This window comes from Glossina fuscipes, unplaced genomic scaffold, assembly GCF_014805625.2.
Source record: "Glossina fuscipes isolate IAEA_lab_2018 unplaced genomic scaffold, Yale_Gfus_2 1, whole genome shotgun sequence".
NCBI classification, from domain to species: domain Eukaryota; kingdom Metazoa; phylum Arthropoda; class Insecta; order Diptera; family Glossinidae; genus Glossina; species Glossina fuscipes.
Genome location: NW_023998415.1, coordinates 34,312,487 through 34,338,909, shown reverse-complemented (window position 1 = coordinate 34,338,909; position 26,423 = coordinate 34,312,487). Strand labels below are relative to the sequence as shown.

The window sequence follows — 26,423 nt, the reverse complement described above, 5'->3', positions numbered from 1 at the left end:
TAAAAATTTTAAATGAATTCGTTTACATTTTTATACCCATCATCGAGCAGTGCGCTTGGAAGAAATTTATAGGAAAATTCATCAAAAAGCTCTGCCAAATAAAATCATTCAAACTCGAATCAATCCATCCCCCAGCCCCATTCCGTTTATTATCTTATGTACGAGCTCTCATTAATGCAAAAATTGAAATGAAAATTGAAAAATTAACAACAAATCAGCATCAGATGCGAACACATCATTGAACAAGTTCGTACGATCGTTAATACTAAAAGTGGAAGGACGCAAAATATATTAGCATGACCCCTGCGCAAGGATGACATCCAAAATCGCGAAACTTTCTACATTTTTAGTACAGTTACGTCTTTCCTCTATCATCATCAATAAAGCGCACGAATTAAAGTTTCTAGCCGTTGCGTACGATTTCTTTGTGATAAGATAATCAAAAGGCTTAACTCCTTAATCATGTCTTTCGTTTGTCTAAGCGAAGCTTTGTATATCCATCCTCACTGATTCATATTGTTTAGTCATTGGTTCATGCAGCTGCCCGTAACATTATCTATGCCTTCTCAACTATACCGATTAAAAGCATTTTCAATGGATCGCCGCGGCCGCCCCTACCCCAGAACTCTCGATTTCTTAAACTACGCCTGGCCCATAAACTGCTGCGGCTATATCTTGAGAATATTTGATGAATGTGGAAGCAATCCACCGCGCAATTGCTGCAATTTTGCATTTTTTATCGACTTGTGACACGGTGCCACGTCTTGATGAAAAAACATCTATGTTCTCTTCATTTGCGTCCGCTTTTTTTTTTTGCAATTCCGTCATTCAAACGCCCTAATGATGCTATGCAGTATTCATTAATGTATCTTGGTTGGGATGAATATTACGCCAATTCGCGTCTCAAAGCCAGCCACTTCGAACGAACCTTTCTCAGACACAAATGTTCATGCAAGATACTATATACCTCTGTTAAATTTTGTGTGAAAACTAAAATTAGGTTGACCAGCTTACCAACTCACTTAAAACGTTGGCGATGACATTTGGCAAGTTTACTTTACGCAAAAAAAAAGTAGTACAAGTCCCTTCCAGAAGAACGAGAAGGTCCCGGGCGCCCCAGTATGTCAACAACCGGTTAAAAATTGTTACGCAGAATCGTCGAATCACTATTAGACAAGTTGATGACTATGTCAGCATATCCATTGACGCATGCCATGCAATTTTTTCGAACGCTTTGGTCATGTCATGTGTGGCAGCAAAACTGTCCTCGAAATACTAAATTTTGATTTTGGTTATTCATTATTTCCGCAATCATGACTCAGCCATCGTATTTAATGGACTTGGCTATCTACGACTTTTTCCTATTCCTGAAAACGAAAAGATCCATTAACGGATGGAGTCTTGTCGTGATTGAAGAAACAGAGACCGTATTGTTGGAAGAGCTCAAAGGCCAGGCAAAGGGGATTACTTTGCGGAAAACAAAATATACTTTGATGAATAAAAACATGTTTTTCGAGAAAAATTAAACGGCACTGTTTTTTCGAACACACCTCGTACACATATCGTAAATTTCTTTTTTCCTTCTGCACGCAGAAAATAATCAAACAGATTGCTGCTTGTAGTAACCTTCATAAAATGTACCCATTTCCGATTCAACGGCAATTTACAAATCGTTAGCTATCTACTTATCATTGTTTGTTTCACCCAAACACTGTTGAGCCCACGAAAACTTTTGGTAGAAAGTTAAAGCTTGGCGTTTAGATAACCATTAATTAACTTCAACGAATTCATAAAAAGAGATAGCATAAAATCTCGACTTCGGTTCGAGCACTTCACTTGCGCTAGAAACAAATAGAAGGCAAGGAAGGCTTAAGTTCCATTTGCTTCTTACTTATAGAAACTGACTGAAAGGAGCGCCGTAAACTTGTAATTCTTTGCATCCATGCTATTCAACATTATTGGAAATTTGAAGGTTACTATGATTTCGAAAGATGATGAGTTTTTCGAAAGACTTCTCCATTGTGTCATTTATCCATAATTCTCAAATAAAGCTTAATCGTTTGCACTTCTCCATTTATGAACACTCCTTGCACTCCTTGTGCATTATCAGCTTTTCGGAAATGCTTTAGCAACTGTAGCATTGCATTTCTCCTTTGCCTTTTTCTTATCTTTTGTCTCTATCAATATTCTGCAAGAAACTTGTTCAATGCCATTTGCCAAAGCTGCCACTTCGTCAGCAAGCTGACTGATTGGCTATTTTTACCTAAATGTTCGACCACTTGATAGCGCATTGGAAGCATTATTTGCAAAATGGATGCAAAAAAACATTAAGATTTTAGAGTCGGGCAAGGCTGATCTATAAATAGTCTACGGTACTGTTTTCGTCATCAAATACAATGAACTTAAGCTATGTTTCCAAATCAACGGCTGATTGCTTATGAGAATCTGTACGATCGCCACAACAGTTCATCATTCTCTATAAAAGGAAATTTATGTTAAAAACTATAAACACGACTTGATTGGAATAAACATACATATACGTACATACACACATATATTGAAAGTTAACGAAATGAAGTCGACGTAAATGAAAATATTTTGACTTTTAAATCCGGGTTAGTAGTCTCGTATCCCTATACATGTGTGTGTATGCATGCTTTATAGTAAATGTTTACAATTTTTCATTAAAGAAAAAAATACAATATAAATATTTTTTTATTTTTATTTATTTTTTTTTTTGATTTCGGGCATAAATACACTTTCTTCACAAAGATAAAATGTTACTAATTGCACTCTACGTAACTTTCTCACTTCTCCCCTCCCACCCTGTTGCACAATGCTTCTTTGTTACTTCAAGCAATGTTTTTTGTTTAGTAAAGTAATATTAGTAGTGTTACTAAAACAAGCACATGCACTTTACATACAAATTGTTATGAAGATCAAAAGGTTATAGAGTGTGTTTGTAGTTGTTTTTGTACGATTACTGGATGTTTGGATTAATTTTATAATCCCCTTACCCGCACCTGAAGCCCTTGCTTGATTCAATATCTATGTTATATAGTAAATATGAAAATGGCAAAACTATGAAAGAAGTGAAACGGCATGGTACAGTAAAGGAAAAAATTGAAGAAAACAAAAAAAAAAAAAAAAAGAAGAAGAAGAAGAACAAAAATGTAATGAGTTTTATTATTCCTTTTTTGCTATGTTCGTTTTTTTTTTTTTTTTGGATCAAACGATAATTCTATGCCAGCACGAGAAGAAAAAAAGCCCAGCGTTGCACAGCGTTGAGCCCAATGCTGCACAGCTAGTGTAGCTATTTATAGGTGCATATTTATATAGATTTGTTCACATAAGAAAAAAAGTATTTTATAATTTTTACTTTATGGGCAGCAGTTGGTGGGAGCACACAGTGGTAGCATTTCAGGCAGCCGGCCAAATAGCCAAACAATCAACCAACTATTCAATCTATATCGGCCCGCTAGCAGTGAATGAATGGGTGAAGCAACATATCGGGAAACCGTTGCTAACACAGTCGGTCGCTCTGCTGTTGCCGGCTTTTTAAGTAGCTCTTACACTTATTTTTTGTTGTTTTTATTTTTTATATTTTATATTTTATGTTTTATATATTATGTTTTATGTTTTCGTTTTTGTCCATTCGCTTTGCCTTTTTATGTATGTTGTGATTGTTGTTGTTGTCGTTGTTGTTGTTATTATTATTATTGTTGTTGTTGTTGTTGTTACTGCTGCTGTGGTTGTTTTTGCTAGTGCTGCTAGTGCTGTCAGTGCTGCTATTGCTGCTATACTGGCGGCAGGGATAGTGGTGGTGGTGGTGGTGGTGCTTTTCGAGGTTTTTATGGATATTCACGAGTTTGTCTTAGTTGCCTTTTCACTTGTTTTACAACAATATTTTTATGTAATATAATATTTTTGAAGAGCTTAAAGTGCTGGATTAAAGCAGATACTGGTAGGGAGTTCGAGTTATATCGAAAGGTTTTCTACTCTACTCTAGATTCACTTTAGCATTAGCTTGTTTTTAGTTATATACCAATATGTGAATAAGAATGTGTTTTACGGGTTAACATACACATGCATATGACACATTGTACTTTATGGCAAAATACTTCAGACTTTTCTCATTCTGTTTTATAACGAGGGTGCAAGCGTTTGCCTGCCTGTCTGCGTGTGTTTGTCTGTATGTATTTGCGTGTATTTATATGTTTGTGCGTATATATGTATGCGGTATATGTTACACATTTAAAGCAGATTATGATATTACAAGTACTTTAGCCTTCAAAACATGTTGACCGGACACTAGTAAAAAGTTTTTAGTGTTGTCACAAGCGTTATGATAGAAACAGGAACTGAGAATATATATATATATATATATATATATATGTAAAAAACAGAAAAAGAAAAAAACCAATAACTGAAACTTTAAACTGTGTGTAACCAACATCATATGCACAAACATTCTCTACGGTTTAGGTAAAATGTGGGTTTGTTTGCCTGTTTGTCTATATATGTAAATGTGATTATTAAAGTATACTCATATTACGTTTATATATATATATATATATATATATTTTTTTTTTTTTTTTTTCATTTTTTTCTACTCTTTTTTTTTTACGTTAGTATATGCTTTCTATGCTAAAGTAGTAAATATTGTTATTTTAATTGCACTTGAGATAGTTTTTAGTTTAATACTCTTATCTACAAACACATTTATGAATAAACGAACGAATGCTCACATAAGTAGTGCTGTATGTACAGTATAGTGTATTGCACGCACATAAGTACATAAACATTTTGAACTGTATGATCTCTTGTAATTCGCCGGTTAAGAACTAATGTTAATAATTTTCAAGTAAATTAATTCTCAAATGGTTCGGTCTAAAGTTAACTCAACTAATACGTGCACGTACAAACGGACAAGCGGACAACAAATACCACTCAAAAGTTGGTGCTTAAGATAAAAGCAAATCCGAAAACTTTATAGAGATATCATGCAGAGAGTGATTTCTGGAAAAATGTCGCATCAATTTGATTTCACGAGGTTTTAACATCCGCACCGAAAAACACATTGATTGCGGCTCAATACGTTTACGTACTGGACGTCTTAAAAGGAATGTCGCGATAATTCGCTCATATTTGCTTGCTTTTAAGATTATACCACGATTTTTTTTTTTTTTTTTTTTTTTTTTTTTTTTTTATATCAAAATTCATGTGCGACAAGTGAAAAATTGTATTATACAACATTTCGTACGAATTTATAGCAAAAAACTTTATTGAGTAAATATCGTCGTCAGAAACTTTGCACCTCTGCAAAGAATATCAAGCGCTTTTCTCTTATAAGCTACACCACCTGTGATGCAAAGTGTATTAAGCTTGCGTGGATGTATCTAACAGCCAGGTCAGCCGGGCATCTCTTGGTATACGGAGCGGTTCAGAATCAGTTTCCGAATCGATTTAAGCATTTGTTCGTCTGCCCATCTAAATTGTCGCAACTTTTGCAAATTTTTGACAAAATATACTACACTGCTTTAGTCGAAGCAGTAATCCTATACAAAATAGATTGGATCGCGTCCATGTTCTTTTGAAAAAGGGTGTTATCCGAAAAAAGAAAATTGAAATGTACTTTAACAAAGTAAATTGATTCGACATTTTTGCATCGGATGGATCTTTGCTTATGCAACCATTCTTATGAGAAGTAGGCCCTTATACGCCAAATCTGTCTGATTTCTAACATTTTACACTGGGAAGTGGCACATAATAGTGGTTTCATATAAAATTCAATTGTACCGTAATTTTGATTATGAAGCTTTCTCTTTTCCATTTCAACCCGTTTAACTGTGTTTGACGAATTTATAGGCGTGATGACTCTTACATCCGTCTTCGTCGGCTTTCCTCATCAAATGTTATCATCATGAATGTGTATTTGCCATAACAATGCATTTTGGAATGTGTGTACGAGATTTTCTTATGTTGTTTCGTTATCATCTAATATCATATTACACATACCCTGTGTACGACGAGTATACTCGTAAACGGTAAATTGTTGCGACGCAATTTATTTGCACATTTTCCAAAAAAAGTTGACGCAGCTGCGTGGATAAGTGTTCTCATGAAAATAAATGGATAACAATAATTTGGTGCAGAAATTTGAATCAAGTACAAGAATTTATTCCTCGGGCATCAGACCTTATAACAAATTCTTGAAAAGTAGGCCTTTATCCGACAACGAAATTTTATTTTTAGTTAAATCAAATCTCTTAGGGGAAGAATAATTTTGCTAAAGCTTATAGGTCGTCAGCCCCTTGAAAAGTATGCTTTCAGATGGAAAGAAGATATAAGGTCTGATATTTTGCTAGGAATATAATTAAAAAATTATTACGCGCAATGGTGTAATGTATTCAAAGGTCGGCCTTGTCAAACTATAATATCATTACTTGTTTTCTCTTTTCCCCAGAATTGAGACGGTTTGACTAATTAAACATGTAAGCGAATTGACGACGAATTCTTACGCGGAATGAAATGCTAATGCTTTATATTGTAAGGATGCGAAACCCTTGACGTGCAATTGTTCGCCAAGTAAGCAAATAGTGCAATAGGCGCTTTGATGTACTTTGATCATCGTTTCATTTGAATAAGACATTTATTGAAAAAAATTGGTCCAATGTATATTAATCCAGATATTTTGCATAATTTTCCAAAACTTATGCCCATCTTTCCGGCAACATGGTGACACCGCGTCGATAGCGCTCCAATCATCGAACCATTTTCGCACGTCTTCAGCATTTCGAAACGGCGTGCCAGCTCAGTCATGCTGCATCGATCTGGAACTAGGGGTAATCAGAAGGCGCTATGTCTGGTGGATACACCGGTTGCCGCAGAACTTCCAATTCGAGCTGTAACAGTGTAACAGCATTCATGACAACTCTTGCGACGTACTATCGAGCGTTGCCATGCAAGAGGGTGACTTTGCGTATGTTAACGGCTATTATTGGTCCTTTTTGCAACAATGTGTCATTCAGTATGTTCATTTCACGTCAGTAGACATCTGCAGTGACAATTTCACTCGGTTTTAACAGCTTCTAATACACTGTCCCTTGCTGATCCCATCGTATGTGCAGTAAAAGTTTATGGTCATGAATATTTCGCTTCGGTGTCGATATGGATGGCTCTGCTAGGCAAACCTATAACTTTTTGCGCTTGGAACTGTCACAATTGACACACTTTTCATCGCTGGTCACAATACGCCACAGAAAACTCTTTCTTTTTGGCCTGGCAAATAATGCAACCGCGTTGCTCAGACGGTTCGAAACGCTTTCTCAGTCAATTCGTATCATAGGCCTTTTTTTTGCCTTTTGGCTCGTTTCCTTCACATATAAACCTCTACCAATAGTTGACTCACTAACTGCTAAGCTGTTCGAAAGCTTCCTGAGAGTTTAACTTGGGTTCTCGCCTAATAAGTCTTGCGTTTCATTGTCTCTGAACTCTTTCACTCTTTCATGCATTTCTTTGGCATTGGAAAAAATCGTTCACTATGACATGACGGAGCAGCATCACCATAAACTTAAGAAAATGTATAGTGAGCTGATTTCTTCCGATCGAACAACAAAAATATTGAAGGTCGAAAATGCAATTTTCAGGTTTTCACGATTAGCGTCTGAAAGGACTGAATAACTGTCAACTGTAAAAAAGTATCGAATTTAACCGTTCTATGCATTCAGACTTTGCATTACTTTATCATTGTCACCAACAATTTAGTCACCGAAATATATATACATAAATATACATATAAAGTATTTTCCGATAAATGCAATTAGATGTTCTCAAGGCTTCAGAAACACAAGAATTTCTTCAGAACTTGCTCGTCATTATATTAAGCCGTTTAATTTAACTTTTGTTGTCTTGTGCTTGAAGCGATTTTTCACTTTTGGTAAAAACACAAATACGTCTTAAAACGTATTTGTATGAATTAGAACTTTACCTACGTTCGATGCCTGATTTTCTCGTCATTTCTACGAATTGAACAGTAGTGGTAGGCAGGATAAAAATAAAGATGAAAACAAAAAGATGAAATGCTTCAAATAACATTTGACTTGAATATCTTATCATATAGACAGTCATCAGTGATATAACGACCAAAGTCGCAGGACTTGTTTTTGTCCTACACGTAGTTATAAGTAACTCCTATGAATTTTACAAGCACATTATGAACATATTTTAGTTTCCACTGATTTTCTTTCATAGCAAGCAGCTTGTCATTCTCTTGTGACTATCATAGGGATGCTGTATGCGATGAACACGGTGAGAACGGAATGGAATGAGAATATCACATGCGATATAAGTTAGCTGACACACTTCGAACCAGATCAAGTAACCAATTGGCAATGCCAATTCGATTTCAAACAGGCGCATAGAGGCGAACAAGACGCACTTCCACATTCATTTTTAATGATTACGAAAATTGAACAACATCAGAACACACAGACTGTGCCCTAGAAACAACATGTTACCGCACTGTCTACTTGCCGAAAAATACAACTCTGAAGATTTATGCCATTTTATCTTAGTATACGTCAAATTTTTTCTTTTACTGAACGTTGAAATTGAGCAAAAAAAAAAGTGAAGTTTTTCTCTTATCAACCTGTAGTCGAACAATGTGCAATAATTTAGATTAAAGCCTGATGATATGACACCAATGTATATGATGTATATTTCCAAAATGAATTCTTGTCTAAGGAGTAAAATATGGTAGATTGTGTCAAGCCGACCGACACTAAGTGAGACAAACAATTTTTGAAGGAAGCTTAAGCTGAGTTGAGAAGCCCAGCATCTAGCATCACGAACTGCGGTTGCTAATAGTGCGCTGTTTTTTTCTTTTTAATTTCCTGAATTTATTATAAATTGGTTTTCTTTTGCTGCCATTGGCTCATTTGCTTCACCTAAAAAATACGCTGAAAAGATGTTTGTTGATTCATGTTGAAAGCGGCAAAAAGATGAAATATCTCATAATATCGTCGATGGAATCAATCAATTAAATAGAATTTCGCGCAAATTCATGCTAAGGGACTTGAGGCTAAGTGCCACATCGAAATGAAAAAATTATTCAGTTACTAACATAAATGCAAATGAGAAATACTTAATAATCTAAACATACTTAAATTTATTGCGGTCCTCTTTTTGATGTGGCTTCTGCTTACCGCCAAGTAGAATTCCCTTCTTTTTCAAAAGTTAAAGAGACAAGGCATAAAAATTGTTAGTTGGGAGTACAGATATTATTAAAAACGAAAGCAGTAATAGCTGGCCATAAGAAGATGTAAATGTAAAAAAATGTTTAAAATACAAAATATATGAAATGAGACGACGGCAACTATATACTGAAGCGTGAAGAACTTTAACTTTAACTTGTGGTTATTGATTAGTAAACAAAACTAAATACAGGTACATTTAACTAGAAAAGTCATTTTCGCTACACGACCGGACACGACAACAACCAACAAATGACGCTACAAGGACATAACAATGCCACAAAATAATAAATTGTAAGGTATTATTATTATTATTATTATTATTTAATTTTAGACTAATGAAATAAATTCTTAGACTAAAAAAAATACATTGACCCCTAGCAAGACAGGCTATCGGCTCTAATTTAAATAAGTGTACATTAGATAATGAGCTTAGTAGTATTAATAAAGTAATATATTGAATTGATATTCTGTTCTGAAGCTGATTGTAGAATGTTCAAGGGGTTGATCGTTCCAAATGCAATACTTCTAGCCAAGGCAAAGTTGAGGCAGTCGCAGAGAATGTGCTTTATAGTAAGAGTTTGTCCACAACAGCAGATTGGGGAAGAAGACTTCTCCAGGATCCATTGGTGAGTTGCAATTGTATGACCAAGGCGAATTCTTGAAAATGTTTGGATCTTGGTTTTCTCAACATTTGTTGAATATAAAGGTGGAGTCAATTGAGGGTTAATGGAAGAGTAGTGTTGATGATGGTAAATTGTAAGGTAAAATGGACCAGTGTGTCTCAATACCAATTTGAAAGTTCATATTTATCTATATCGCTCTCTCTCGCTCTCTCTCGCTCTCTCTCTCTCTCTCTCTCTCTCTCTCTCTCTCTCTCTCTCTGTGTGTGTGTCTCCCTCTCTGTCCCCCTCGCTCTTATATCAGTCATCATTTTTTTCTCTTTCTTTGTTTAGCTTCTCTTGTACTCATATATCTATAAGCGAGCGTTTCAACATTCATAAGCTCGTGCATTATTCTCGGAGAAGAAGTGTGTTGAAACATTTAAGCGAGAGATGCTCCCAAAATATGTATATGGGTCCGTGTGTCCGTGACATTATTATGCCATTTTTCAATTGATTTATTCCAAAATTATTTTTTGTATTTATATGGATTGTCTTCTCAACTCGAAACATTTTTGCTGGAATGTCTAAACCGAACATTAGTAAAGTTTATCATTTTATTGTCTTGTTTACATTTTTCTAACTGTTATTGTGTTCTTGTTTACAATAAAAGGCAAGCAAATTGAAAAATAATTACAATCCTTTCCTAGATCTATGTTTAACAAAAAAATCTCATAAAATTTGTTTTGTTTTCTTATTTTCCGTTTCCCATTCATTTTGAATTGCCCTTAAGGGGCTATATTGTAGGTAAAATAGTTTTAGTTAAATATGGTGGATTTCGAAAAACACAACAACAATAAAATATAATAGACGAAATTTTTATTTGCAGCATACAATGAGATTTGTCTAAATGCAAGTAAAACAATTATAGTGAGACTAGGCCGGCCAATAAACACTTCACTTGCGACGTTCGGCTTTTATCATTCATTTATTTTCCTAATTAAATACGAAAAATTATGTTTTACTTGGAAACGACAGGAAAGCATAGCCTGCGGTGTCAGAAAATTTTATCTTCGAAAAATTTATCTCTCGTGTCAATGATCTTTTCAATTTTTCCCCTATTTACGTCATAGCGTACTAAAAATTCGACTTCATTAGCACATAAAAGCTAAAAGCCTTTCCTGAGAATCTCTTTTTAATGTCTGGTCTAGTGTTCAGCAGATTCGGCCATCAGTCGCAAGATTGACGTTCGGTTCCTACTTCGGTAGTCCGTAACTTGTACTTTACTCCTTATGATGCCCTCACAAACCTGGTAGACGTCAAATTCTATGTCAAATCACCGAAAAATATTAAAAATTTAACTTTTTTGCCATAGAAAGGTTTACCTCTCGTAAGAGAGATTCTATGGGAGGTAGTGCAAAGAACTTGTCCGTCCAGTGCCAGTTTTCCGTACCTCATTATCATTGAGCGAGCGTTGTTGGGAAATTTTCGAAACCGCAATAGATTTTCATATGACGACTTTTCGAAAACGGACATTATAGGGACAGCGGTCGTAAACCTGATTCAATCCAAACTATTTTCATATCGGCTCAGTATTAAGCCAAAAAACAGCAGCGTAGTGAATTTTAGTAAAATATCTTGAACTTGACGATCTGTACATTGGATGGGAACATGGACAAACACCAGACGGTCGACAAGGCAGGCAAGCTTAAATTGATTCAGAAAGTGATTTTGACTCGGTCAGTATAGTAAAAAGTCAAAGCTATCATAGCGACACAATCAATAGATCGGCATACACGCCGATGGATTCATTTACTTAATCTATACATAAATGATTTCCCGTCGGTGATTAAATCCAGCCAGATCTTAATGTTCGCTGGCGATGTTAAACTGTTTTCTTCCTTCTCCTTGGAATCGCAATTGTATCATCTTCAAACTGACTTAAATAATTTGGTTACACGGTGGTCGCTGAATTTGATGAAATCAAATCTAAAAAAAAAAAGGGCAAAAAGCTTTCCTTCTTACGAAAGAAGTCATTCAGTACTCGGGTGTTTGTTGACTCGCACAAGTTGGAAAACGTTGATTCGTTCATCGACTTGGGGGTTTTATTTACGTTTTAATTTGCACATTAAGCTCTCCTTAAGTAAAGCTAGGTTCCCGCTTGGTTTCATTAATGGGTGGTTCAAACACCTGAAGAATCCCTACCTTACAAAAAAGCTATACATGTGTCTAGTTAGACCAATACTTGAGTATGCCTCGTACGCCTCGGTTGTGTGCTCTCCCTCCTATAGGTGTTATGTAGATTCAACTGAATCAGTTCAAAAGCAATTCTTGTTGTTTCTCCTTAGGCATTTCAGTTGGAGCCCGCTTATCCCTTGGCCGCCTTATGAAAATACATTGATTCTGATGACGGCGTTATCGTCACCTGAGAAACGTAGACTTATTCGTGATGTCCCCTTCTTAATTAATTCAATTGATGGTACTATCGATTCGTCCACATTGCTGGGTGAGGTAAGCTTTAATGTCGCTAACTGCTCCTCTATGCACTTTATGTGCATTAAGCTGAGTCAGTGTAAATATAATTACGAGCCGCTTAACCCGTTTAGAGTTGTTTGCAGAAACCTATCATTTAATCCCAATATCGGATTCTATAAAGTCTTTTAAAACAATTTCGCTTAATACGCGCGATTTGCCTATGCCGTATTTAAACTAACTTTTAACCTTAATTCCATGGTTCGAAAATTAGTTGGCGTTGTTTACTGTATCGGTTGCCAAGCTTTTGCATGTTTGCTTGTTAGTTTAGGGGTTCACTTGCCAATTGGTTCTGTACTTGGTTGTGGATGTCCCTCTGTGCTAGTTATGTATATAATTTTTTTTTTTTTTTTTTTTTTATCGGTTTATACGTGAATTATTATCCAATATTTTTTTTTGTTTTCCTTATGTACTTTATGCTAGTTTTTAATATTAAATAGTATAAGACTTACTTGTAAGAGTCAATTGAATTCAAAGGTTTGGTTTGTTGTTTGAATCGAATTTTGTGTGTAAGTAAAATAAAATAAATAAATGAATACGAAAAGAAAGCTACATTAACTGGTTTAAGCAGTGTTTATAACTCATAGGAAAGACACCACATAACGCATTGTAGGCGTTATGAACACTCTTAATCAACGTAAAAACGACATCGCTACACAGCTTTAATCCTTTGTATTGTTCTTTATTGAAATCACGTTTGCATTTTTGGAAAATAAAATAAAATTGAAAATTTTCCCTTAATACAGTCAATAATTAAAATATGAAAACTTTTCAGATCGATTTAAGAATTTATTGAAATTTGCGGACATAGGTCGCATGGTATACAAATTATTTTGCAATACATTTCCGAAACTCTTTACAAATATAATTTCAAGCGACTTACAGCATTCTAAACTGCGAACAATTAAATCTTCGGTACGTGCTAAGAGATCAACGAAATAGTTCGTGGCGCTTTTTATCAAAGATTCAAGAACAATTTTCAGGCATTTCTGGTTTGTTTTTTTTTTTTTTTTTTTTTTTTAACCAAAAACAAAAAATATTTAATAAAAATTTTGCTGATAAAATATTTAAGGCATCCTTGGACAACCTTTTATGGTTTAGAATAGGTCTGATTAACTCTAAATGTTTTCACGAATATCAAACATGCTTCCTTGCGTTATTAAATTACAAAAAAAAAAGAAAGAAAGAAAAGAAAAGAAAAGAAAACCGAAAAATAGAAAATTATTTATTCAAGACTTCTCCTTGAGAAAATTTGATCAAAACTAAATGTATATATTTTTCTTCTATTCTTGAAACTATTACAAATGGCTATTAAATCGACGCATTAGCATAGACTATTCTTTAATATCAATCCTACATCTTCGTATAATAGATATGAAAAAGAAAAAGAAGAAGAAGAAGAAGAAAAAAAAAATTATATAAAATTGAAATTTTTAGAAATTGAAAAGTTTGCGTTTGTGTTTCCTATTAAGGCGAATGCGTATCTCTGACGCTCTCAAAGTAGATTCGTTTGGCAGCTCTCTTTCAGTTGAACGTGCAAATTGAAGGGACAGCGAGCATAAGTCTAATTGAATATGAGAAACTTAAATAGCGTAATAAAAGATCGTAGTCGTAATATGTAACTGTAACAGTTCATCAAATATTTAACATAACTGTAACTGTTTTGTAAAAAGAGCCGTCAGTTCAACTTTCGCGCACGCTTTATAAACAAGAACCCTTTGAATATGCTACAAAAAAACATTTATTTTAAAATAATTGATTTATGTTTTTAAGTGTATGCACAAAAATTTTGTCAAGCACTCTCCGACTTCCTCGACATGGAAGACACACTTAGATAGTTTGAAAATGTAAACATTGAAAACTTCAATATACGGCTCACTAATCAAGTCGCTGCTGTCTCTTCAAGTATCCTGAAAGTTATACATACAAATACATAATAAATAAAACGAACGACTACTTTGCAAATAGTTTTTCAGACACAACCACAACTTTTGCAGTTAGTTGTTAGTTCATTTTTTCTTATATATGTATATGTATATGTATATGTATATATATATATATTTTTATTTTATTTTATTTTATCTTTTTTTTTTTAAATACTTTCAGTTTTCTAGTTAGCTGTCTCTATGGCCCGTTCACTTGGTTTAGGTTCTTTCCCTTTATAGCACACACACACACACACTTGGAGAAAAAAGCTCTTTTCTGCTTGGTTGCCTGACTGTTTAAGAGGAAACCGTAAGAATAACTTTTAAGCGCATATATATATGAGTACAAAGATATTTAAATACACGTATAAGAACACTGATACATACGTACACATCTATGCATATACATATATATACATATATATATCTATAGAGGGGGAGAGAGAGAGAGAGAGAGAGAGAGCGAGCGAGAGCGAGCGAGAGAGGAAGAAATAAAGGAAAGGAAAAATAGAAAGCGAGATAGAGAGAGAGAGAGAGAGAGAGAGAGAAAGAGAGAGAGAGAGAGAGAGTAGTCTCAGTAAATATGGCTTACTTGTGGTAAATTGGTGCAGAGTTTCTTTCTTATATAGAGTTTTCTTTCTTGTTAGTTACACAGCGATAGCGATGAGGTTGTAGCAACTTTCTTAAATGCAGAATTTGAGCCTATTCAACTGGAAGATAAGTTCGGCTGTAACTTTGCCTTTCTTTAGGTTCTCTACTTTTTACTTATTTCTATTTTTTTCTGTCGATAAGTGTTCTCATCATTACAGACAAAACTCCCTTCTCTCTCTCTTGTCATTTCTTCTCTCCTATCTGGGTCTACTAACAAGTATCGCCGTAGTCATAGTCGTCGTCGGCATCGTCATCAACATCATCATTAACAAGGAGAAAACTATTAAAAGTTGTTGTACCAAGTTAAGTGGTAATAGCTTGGACGTGGATTATGCACAAACTCATAAGCGCAATTTAGTTGCATATATATAACTTTCTGTTTCCCTCAATGTATTTTAATTTCTTTTTATTTGTATTTCTCTTTTTCCTTTTTACCTATTTATTGTTTCCCTTTTTTTTTTCAATCTTTCTCTTCTTATCATTACTTTTTTTTTTCTTTACTACATCTATAAATCCATAATTTATACACGCACTTGTGTCAGTTGTTTATGATAAATTGAAAATTAATTCTTGTCATAGCGTGATGTGTTATTATTGTTTATTTATTTATTTATATATATATATATTTTTTTTTCTTTTATTGCAGGTTTATATTGTTGGCCACATACCACCGGGTTCCGATGAACGCCACATTGGTTTACAACAAAATGGCCACACAACGTTCACCGAAAGTAACAATAAACGTTATCTGGAATTGGTACGAAAATATTCATCAATAATTCAGGGTCAATTCTTTGGTCATTTACATTCGGATTCGTTTCGCATCATATACGATGATAAAGGTAAACATATAGATAGATAGATAGATAGATAGATATATAGATCGATAGATGAATTGATGTAAAAATACATCAGTTTGTAGGTTAAAGTTCAATTTAAATTCTTAAACAAAAATAACTTACTTGCATTCAGCAGATAAATTGAATTGTCGAAAATACATATACGAATATATATATATATATATATATATATATATTGGAAAAAGAAACTTGAACCAAACACTAAGCTGTGCTCTCTTTTTTTCCGTTTATTATTTTTATTAAATTTTTTATTTGGTTCTCGGTTTGAGTTTCTCCAAAATATCAGAATATAAATTCAATTCAATTTTCGACATCAATTTGATTGTATGCAGCCATCACACGTTACATTGAATACGAATGATTACCATTTTCATGAAAGAAAACCTCAATTTAGTTGGATTACATATGTATGCATGTACGTAAAACAGCACTTGCATATATAATGCCGTTTATGTTGGTATTTATTTGTAATTCAATGTATATGCGCGTATGTGCGTACATCAGACTGCGTGCGTGTTTGTAAAGAGCATACATTAGTTTAAATGGCATATTCAGGCCTTAGGTCATGAGATTTGCAATACCCTTTGCCAACGTGCAAACATGTCTAAATGCGTATTTATATATATGTATATATATGTATGTATGTATATATATATATGTATATATATATATATATATATATATATAGTCACACAAACAGAATATATATAGATTTATAGGTTTTCTGCGTCTGTTTGTATGCATAACTAAATAAAATTTTTTGGTTGAGATATATATTTATATATACGTATACTTATGTAACGTTGCCTCTGTTCGTAGATATATCTATTGAAAATTAAACTATCTCAGGTGTACATTTTTGGTCTTCTTCTTTTTCCCTTTTTTCACTTATCTAATTAACATAAACAAGACAAGCTTGTGCAATGTAATGACTTCAGGTCATATGTATACGAATAGCACTATATATATTTATGTATACATATGCACATATATATCCGAATGTCTAAGTCCATGCGAGTACGCATAAGGCGCAAACAAATAATCTTCTTTCTTATAAAGAAACGCATACTGATGTGTATATATATATAAATACTAATACATATATATATATATATATATATATATATATATATATATATATACATTAATGATTCCGGCCGCATAACAAGTATAGACACAGCTTTTCATTGCAATCAGATTGTAACATTAGTTTCCTAACAAATTATTCAATGGGGCAGAACGTAATAAAACAACCCAAGCACATATACAATAAAATCGACCCTCGGTCTAATGTGATCTGATTTACATATGGTTACGCATGCATATGAAAATCTTTTCTATATATGTATAGAGAATGTGTGCATATCGCACATCCATATAAATACGCATTCACAAATAATATGCATACATGTGTATTTGTATATACACATATAATGAGAAAAAAGTTCATGGCGTTTATGACCATTTTTCAAAATCTTTTGTTTTTTTTTTTTTTTTTATATTGTAAATGAAATTTATTCAGTCACTTTGATACGTAACCTGACACGATTTTTCTGTTAAAACCGTTGTGTTATTTCTGTGCTTCTGGACGAAAGACTGAGCTTAGATGATCGTCAGGCAGTATAAGGTCCGGGTTATACGGCGATTGCATCCAAGGCCATAAACTCTTTAATTTTCCTGAGTCAAACAATTTATGGTATACGACGTCTTTCCCAGTTATCGATTCTACATGTCTTCCATTAGTTGCGTGTTTCATTTTTATTAGTTGTGGTAAGCAGAGACGAGAGACCGTCTTGGTCGGCAAGTTTCATCACATTAGTCGAAGTGATGTTCTAAAATACGGAGAATGTTCTCCGAATATTGAATCACTTTCTGTACCTGGCTGACTGTCATTTTTGATGTGAGCTAAAGTGCGCCCAAAGAAGGTTAGGATTGTTGGAGTTATACAGCCACCTCTGAGGCCATCTACTGACATAACTGCCAGGAATTTTTTTCTTTGACTTATAAGCATTTGTGTAAGCATAGACCACAAAGTGTCTATTTTGTTGGCCTAGAGTTGGCCGGCATAGCCGTCGCGTTTATTCGATTTTCAAACTTGTTGTAATAGATTCAATGAATTTTTATGCCAGTTATTAATTTAACTCAATACGACAGTTACTGGATCCCCTGACTTACTGACTCTATTCTACGCTTACTAGTAGGATTCTCGATATATATAAACTACTAAACTAAATTATACTAATTGGTTTCATCTTTCAATATTGATTTGTTATTTTGTTCTATTCACCGTTGGCTTATTGGATGGTTCAGTATTTTTACAATCATTTATTAATCATTGATATGTAACGTCTATATAAACTTTTGCGAAAATTCCATGAATATGTTATATCAAAAATTTTGTAAAAAATTCGTATGAAAAGGATGAAGTGAGATATACTTTTATGGACCGTTTCGGAAAATTATGCTTGGAGAAAAATGGGTTTAAAGTCATGTCAAGTGAAAAATGCGTCGTTTCAACATTTTTTTAACCATTACTTTGCTACACTAGAATGAGAGGAGTGCCCCTTCTTCCTCATTCTCTTTCCTCGAAATTTTTTAAGATAGTTGGTCATAGTTGATACGTTTAGTCTATGATTAGATGCCGATGTTCATCTGCAAGACTTTTATAATTCGTAAGACATGAGCCCGAGAAACCTTAAAATTGCACAAAAACGATAGCTTTCGCTATACTTCATGCTTTCCCTCTTGGCGCTTGATTAAAAGTTCCTGTATATGCAGCTAAATTAAAGTATCTTTGTTTCAAAATGCCTTCATAAATGAACGTAAATACATTCTCACCTCTCTATCCATGGATAACAGAACCTTAATTTGCAGCTTGCCAGCATAAAGCTTCTTCGGATTCTTGCTTGAAGAAGTAATCGAAACTTCATGGGAAACATTTCATCCAGATATTAACCTTTACCTCTATATCCTGATAAGTTCAAAGCATCCATTTGACCCAATAAAGATAATAAATCGATTGACAATGATGTGTCACCTCTTTTATATAAGATTTTCATTTCGAGTTTGAACAATAACTGAACCGAACAGTTAGTCGGACTTGAATCGCACGCGAACGATATGAGGTGAAAACGAATGTTTTTTTTTTTTACTTTATGATCAAATATCGCAGGCAGGCATGATGGCTAATTGGTAATCATCTCGTCCGCTCTGTTATGCAATCAAGTTTCATACATAGTCTGGTAGTAGAGAGGTTGAGACCAGCATCGCAATACACAGTCTTCGACTCCTTTAACGTTTCAGGTTGAATTGTGAAGATTTTCGTAAAGTATTTCATTTGTATGTATATATATATATATATATATGTAAACTATTTAAAGGATTATAAATTCATTTCATTTCTTATGAATGTATGTATGTGCGTATGAATATACCTAATTAGATTGAAAAGCGTTAGAAGTGTTACGAAGCGTACATTTTACATTTTAATTGGCATTTTAAGCGAATCCGAGTAATGTAACAATCCTGAGCACACATGGATGAATTTCTTATGGGCTAAGATATATGTGTGTTTGTGCATGTGTGCTTATACAAATGTGCATAATATTGTTCAGTTTGCTTGCGCAAACACTATTATTAAAGTGAATATACATATGTGCATGAATTTGAAATTTGTAAATTTAAAGAACAGTGTACATAAAAATTCGAAAGACGACGAACGAAACAATATGTTAACAAAAGGAACAGATTTTCGTATCGAAGAGTCTCGAGAGTATTGTTAATCGATAAGTAGCACTTCCGATTTATAAAATTTGTAATGTGTGCATGTGTGCACTTCTCTAGGTGTTGTTATCGGAACAACGATGCCCATGACCTCTTTACGCTAATTACAAATCTATCCGGTGTGGATGTGGATGTGAATGCGTAATCATATGACTGAAATCAAAAAAAGTACGGATTTAATCCAATTCTTGACAACATGAAAAATCACAAGACAATGTTTGCTTTTTATTTGGGTTCCCTTTATACATGCATATATATATATATATATATATATCTTTTTTCCGTTAAATACCGTAATAAATTTGTGCTTTGCATCCGTATCTTGGAAGTATTGCAGATATTCGCATACATACATCGCTATACAAACTTAAATGCTTGGCATGTCTCTGATAATGCAAAACATTTTTTGTTTTTTTTTTTTTTTTGTTTGTTTTCTGTTTGGAATTTTATGCCGAACATTGGAGATTTTCCAAAAATGATTATAAGCCTTGAAAGGTCATTTTTCGAATTGCCCTAAAGGCAATTTTAATGTTCGTTTGTGTACCATCGACACATACTTACATGCATTTGTTTTTGTAAATGTTGTTATCAAAATCTGTTCCGGTGTCTAAATGAATTTCTAATGACTCACATTTATACACAAGCATTCGTATACATATATACAAACATATCTATGTGCATTTAAACATTAACATGCCTTATATAAATTGTTATGTCATAAGCCACATACATATGCACATAAGTGGATCATCGTTTGTTTGTTTTCTTAAGTTTTGCTTAATTGATCTAATTTCATTAGGCAGACAAACACGAATGAGAAAAAAAAAATAAAGAACAACAAAAACAAAAAAAAAAAAAAGAGAAAGAGAAAAAGAAAAACCAGAAAGCCAGAGATAGCAATATAAAGCTTAATTATTTATCAAGTCGTAGCATTCGATTTCGGGGAATTAAATTAAGTGCAAACGATTTTAACGTTCCTTACATAGCCAGCAGCAATGACATTCATTCACTCACATTGTTATGGTCATTAAGGAACCACATATCAATTGTTTAAGCTTTAAAATTCAACCTTAATTCATTTCACTTCTACTACAAATAAGAGGCCAGTCAAGCTTGTAGTGGTGATTAACTTAATTGGCATACCATAGAATGATTGATAATCACGTTAAAAATAATAATGAGTTAGAAAAAGATAAACAGAATTTTCCTTTTTTTCAACTTTTAACAAAATTTGCATTGAAATATATTACGTCACATAAATGGAGTATCAAAGTCCATGAATATATATTGTGAGGGCATAAGCCGCCCATTCTCTGGGGCTGGGGTAGTTCAGCGGCCCAGGAAACACAAAAAAATTTATATTCCAAATCCTTTATACTGTTCTTTATTTTATTATTTCTTTTATTATTTATTATCCGCGGTCGCGACCTCTTTCCTCAACATCACCCAAAAACTCCCTTACCCTATTCTATTGTTAATCTATCCTTATTCTACTCTTAATCTATTCCTCTTATATCGCTACCCTATCCTTAACCTATTCTTATTCTAGCACTCCCTCCGCCCCACCAGATATGGAGAAAGTGTGACGAGGTACGACTTTGGCTCCTCACAATATATATATAGCAATTGTTTCAAGCCCGAAATGATATTAAACTTTATGCATATTCCTTACAAATCGGTTGTGATTCTATTTACCGTCGAATGGACGTTCAAGTAAAGAACCGACCTCGTAAGCCAAAAATTGAATTGAAACGTGTACGGTATGTACGGCATTGCAGTTTTAGAAAAGATTCTCGAGCGGCAATTTTTCAAAAATCAAGTCACTAAAAACTGATTGTAACGCCATTCGCGAGGCACGAGACACTCAAATGACGTGCTTAACAGCTTGATCGGGAGCCGAAAATACTATACGTAAAACGAAGATAAATTAATTGGCCGATTATCGGCTGTGCATGTAACTGTCCATCAGTTTTAAGCATTGTTTTTTGTTGTTTTTAAGTTCAATAGAAGGTACACTTGAAATACTTTAGGGGAAAGGAAGTCATTTTAATTAAACGCTAATCATTGGGCAAACACATTTCTTATACAAATCTAAATGGCTTTGGAAGAGAAAAAAATGAATAAATTAAACGATAAATTGCATCACTTCTTGCTCCCAACAAAAAAAAAAAAAAAAAAAAAAAAAAAAAAACAAGGACAAATGAAAAGAAGAAGGTCGGGGAAGGAGTAAATCGATACGTGCAGTAGGGAATATGAAAATGTTGATAAGCAAAATCTCATGAAAATTTGATGCAAACGTCGATGGCCTTAGTAAGAAGGACAAAGGGAAGAACTATTTACTTTAATTTATTTTTTTGTTTGTGAACAAAATGTCAACAAATTCGGGTCAAACTAAATATCTTGTAGGAAAAAAAACTTTGATTTACAATCAAATAAATTTGCTTTGTTTTCGTTTTTAGTTCATTGTGCTGATGTCCTCTCCTCTTGCATTATGATAAATGAATTTGAATCTGAGTCTTTTAAGGGGAAGTCAACGTTGGAATCGACATTACTTAAACATTTGTTCCATTACCTATCTCTCTTTTATTATTATTATTTCATTTGTAGATATATATATATATGTTCTCGGTACACATTGGTATTCGTGTATGTAAGTCTAGCCGAGTGCTATTTGTCAGTCATCAACATTCCAACCGGATACTAGTTCAATCATTAGACTGTGAGTGTAACCGTTTCTTTTTTTTTTCTTTTTTTGTTCTTTTGCCATTTATATAAAGTGTTTTGTGTGTGTGCGTGTGTGTATACCGTTGTCAACGGGGGAAGGAAATCCTCTTTATATTCCCCACTCCTTTCATCCGTCGTATCCTTTCGTGATTCATGTAAAGCACTTTATGATTATTCAGCAATTCGTTAGCTACTTGTTTTTCTGGTCATTCGTCACGTACTCCGTAGGCGCCATGATATGACAAACCAACTTGGAAACCATAATTCAATTTGTTTGGGTTTGCCCACGACACAGACACATACTCAATCTTTTCTATATATATATATATATATATATATATATATATATATGTAAATATATACAAAATATATATGTAGCATAAGTACGATGTTTATACGTAATTGTTGGGAATGTTTAAAAATTTTTTACTCCTATATGTTGTAAAAGTTTGCATGGAGTCATAGTTTAGAAAAGTTCCCGGGGTTTTTTCAGTAAATAAAAAACCAGCACTTTTTTCTATGACGAAAATTTTACAATTTTTGCAAGAAAACTCATTAGTTCATATGGGCAAAGAGACCAAAACAAACAAAGCCTGCCTTCACCAAACAAAAAAAAAAAAAAATCAAAAAAAAAGAAACAGAAGAATGAATAGGAGAAGGAGAAGAAGAAGCAGATGGAGAAAAAACCCTGTAAGATAGAGGAGAGAAGTAAAAAAAAAAAAAAAATCATAAGCGGAAACAAATTTTAGAATGTGGATGTGCGTGCTAGGGATATTGACATCAACAGTTGCAATTTGCTTTAGAAAATATTATTAAAACAAACTTAGTTATGTTCTGATATTCCGAGGACGGATGAAGAAGAATGAAAATAATACTGGTCTCGTGCTGTGTTCGTATCCTATTTCGTGACATCAGGGCTTGTAAAGATTAGCAAACAATTACAAAAACACATATATATGGGAAAATATTTAATTATATTTATTTATTTATTTTGTTATTTTTTTTATTTTCCTGCATAATAAATGCATTTTCGAATAATTTATTGCTTAGCAAAGTCAAGAGTATCCGTTACTGATATATGAAAGGTTGGAGAGGTTTATGGCATAAACTATTTAAAAAAAAATTTTTTTTTTTTTTTTTTTTTGTCAAAACCAACGATTCAAGAACTATTAAAAGAGAAAATAAGAAAGTTTTTGTTCGCTTAACATGATATAATAGATAAGTGAATGCTATGCTATCTCTTTAAATTTCAGCAGATTGTCGTGATATGCTTATGACAATTGCAACGCATATCTTTCTAATTCAATTAAACCAGTTTTTGTTTTTGTCAATTGAAATGCATTACAGGCAAACCGGTTTCATGGATGATGATTTCGCCATCGGTGACACCGAGAAAAATGAGCATCGGTTCTAACAATCCAGCCATGCGTTTGTACAAGTTCGATACGGATTCTGGTCAGGTCAGTAGTGTGAAACCCTTATCGTTTATATATACGCATATATGTTTGTATGTGCAAATGGAGAAGAAGATACGGAACGCAAAAAAAAAAAAAAAAATCAAAAAAGTTTGTGTGAGAGAGACAAAGAGAGAGAGAGAGAGAGAGAGAGAAAGTGATGCCGTAAAAGAACTTGTCGATTATTTGTTTACAAGCCACATAAGTGCATGCATATAGGCATGCCTGTGAGTATGTGTGTATGTATATAACTATGCTTGAGTATGAGTATGTGAATTCGCATCAGAGTTCGAAATTTCAAAGCATATTTACTTTATATCAACACAATTTGAAATTCTCTTGGATACAATTACAAATGACACAAGCATTTATACATGAACGCTTACCTACTTATTTACTTATATACCTATCTGTATAGCAGAAAAGAGGCAGAGAGCGCCGTTAATATGGATCGTATGTGCATCTGACCGACCGTTCGAATCTACTCGTGCATGCACACTTATGTAAATACTTTTACACAGTAAAACCACTTTAATAGTATTATAAAGTTTTTAACAGAAAATGTAAGTCAAACTCGGATTTTCTTGCATAAATACGTTTATACACAAACACACATTTTTCATGAATATATATATATAGACGACTAGAGTATCGCCCTTACAATGAGGCATATCAGTCTGTAACGTCTGTTGTAGACCAGGCGTCCGGCACGGTGGATGTACGCATATTGCCTTTAAATGCAACACTGATGTGACACTTTCTTCTCCTTCTCCTTCTCCTTCTCTTTCTCTCTCTTTCTCTGTGTGTGTGTGTGTGTGTGTGTGTGTGCAGTTGTTTAACTTACAATAATTACAAAGGACAAAGAATAGATATGCATGCATATCTGTACACATGCATACATGCAATGATACATGTAGGCGCTGTCGTGTAGTTATAGTAGGTATCAAAAACTTTTACTTCTATCGCTAGACTGCTGATGCCAGAGACCATTCCATATAACAATACTCATTTGATTTATCGATTCCTTTTGTTATGCTTTCATGTTTAGTGTCACTGCAATACACGCACAAGCACATACACATTTACGCAAACGCATAGTTTGCACATATAGGCACCTACACACACACACATATATATATATATATATATATGTGCACACATTTGCATACATGCACAAATTCGCACACACACACACATGCACATACGCATATCGTTTATACATATACACTTTCTCACTCTCTCTCTCTCTCTCCTTTTCTCTCTCCCTATCTATCTACCTATCTATCTATCTATCTATCTCTCCTTCATTTTCATTCTTTTTATACGTTTAACTTGATGGCATATAAAAACAATTCATTTTTCGTTATTTGATTTTCTGCAGTTTAATTTCACATTTCCACACATTTGCATTAAATGAAAAAAGGGGATAAAAAGATATATTCATACGTCCCATGTGCCTAAAAAATTCAGTGCCAAACAGAAATACACAGTTACGTGTGCACATACTATACACTGGCACTACTATACGTATGATGTGAGACATGTTGTATTAAATGTGAAAATGGTCATGTGTGCATGTTTGAAAACCCATACTTCATATTTATTGCATTTCATGCATGGTAACGTTTTAAATTTAAAATTAAAGACATCTTCAATACATGTGATTACACAAATTTTTTTTTTTTATTTCTCTCCTTTACGAGAAACGACCGAGCAATCACATTTAACAAAACATTATTTTAAGCTCAGGCAAAGGCCGTTAGTTGTTTGCTCACATATCACATAAGCATTTTTATAACACGCGTAGCAGCTTGTTTAACACTTTTCTTCGCCCGGCCGTTAAATTCTATCGAAGCTAACAAAGAGAACTTGGACTCATATATATTTCCTGAGGATAGGCCAAACATATTATTTTTGTTTGAATCGCCGATTGATTATGATAGTGATAAAGTCACTATTACTATGGGCTTTTAAATTCAAATAATTAATAGTCTGTAGCCGATGTATTAAACATATTCGTTTCCTTTATTTATTTATTTTTTTCTTTTTTAGGTGTTGGACTATACACAATATTATACGGACTTAAGTGCGGCAAACACAAATGTCGAGCCTAACTGGGTACCCGAATATAACTTGACACATTACTACGCTCTGACTGACATTTCTGCAATTTCGTTGCATAATTTCGTCGATCGTTTTACGAGCGGCGATGAAAGCTGGTTTCTTAAGTAAGTATTATTTCATGAAATTGTTTGTTTGTTTTTTTTTTTTTTCTTTTTTATACACATAAGTACATTGAGGTTATGAGCATTCAGAACATATGAATGCACACATATATGCAATTTAAATCAAAAATTCCGAATCAAAGCTAGGGGCCGTAAGCAAACTTTAATATTAATTGTGAATATTTACTGAAAAACTATTGCAAAAAACATAAGCTTCCGCGTGAATATCAGCGCTAACAAATTTTTAATTATTACGTCATAATTTGTGCTAAGGATATATACATATATATATATATATATATTAAGTAAGTGCGAAGGTATGCATTAATTAGAAAAACGTAAAATAAGTTTAAGTTTAAGTAACATCAAGTTTTATTGGTAGCCTGCCTAGACATTTATCTCTTTCTCTCTCT

At 33.6% G+C, this 26,423-nt stretch overlaps 1 protein-coding gene and 1 non-coding gene across 2 annotated transcripts in view; both read left to right on the top strand.

Annotated features, from left to right (window-relative positions):
• LOC119645303 overlaps positions 1-26,423 on the top strand; it is a 139,667-nt gene that overhangs the window by 99,123 nt on the left and 14,121 nt on the right. Inside the window, exons 8-10 of the mRNA XM_038045440.1 lie at positions 15,611-15,806; positions 23,679-23,791; positions 25,838-26,013. Coding sequence (XP_037901368.1) covers positions 15,611-15,806; positions 23,679-23,791; positions 25,838-26,013 — 485 coding nt within the window. The remainder of the gene's footprint in view (positions 1-15,610; positions 15,807-23,678; positions 23,792-25,837; positions 26,014-26,423) is intronic.
• On the top strand, positions 245-348 carry LOC119632738. The gene has a single exon (XR_005246823.1). It is a non-coding gene; the product is annotated as a U6 spliceosomal RNA (small nuclear RNA).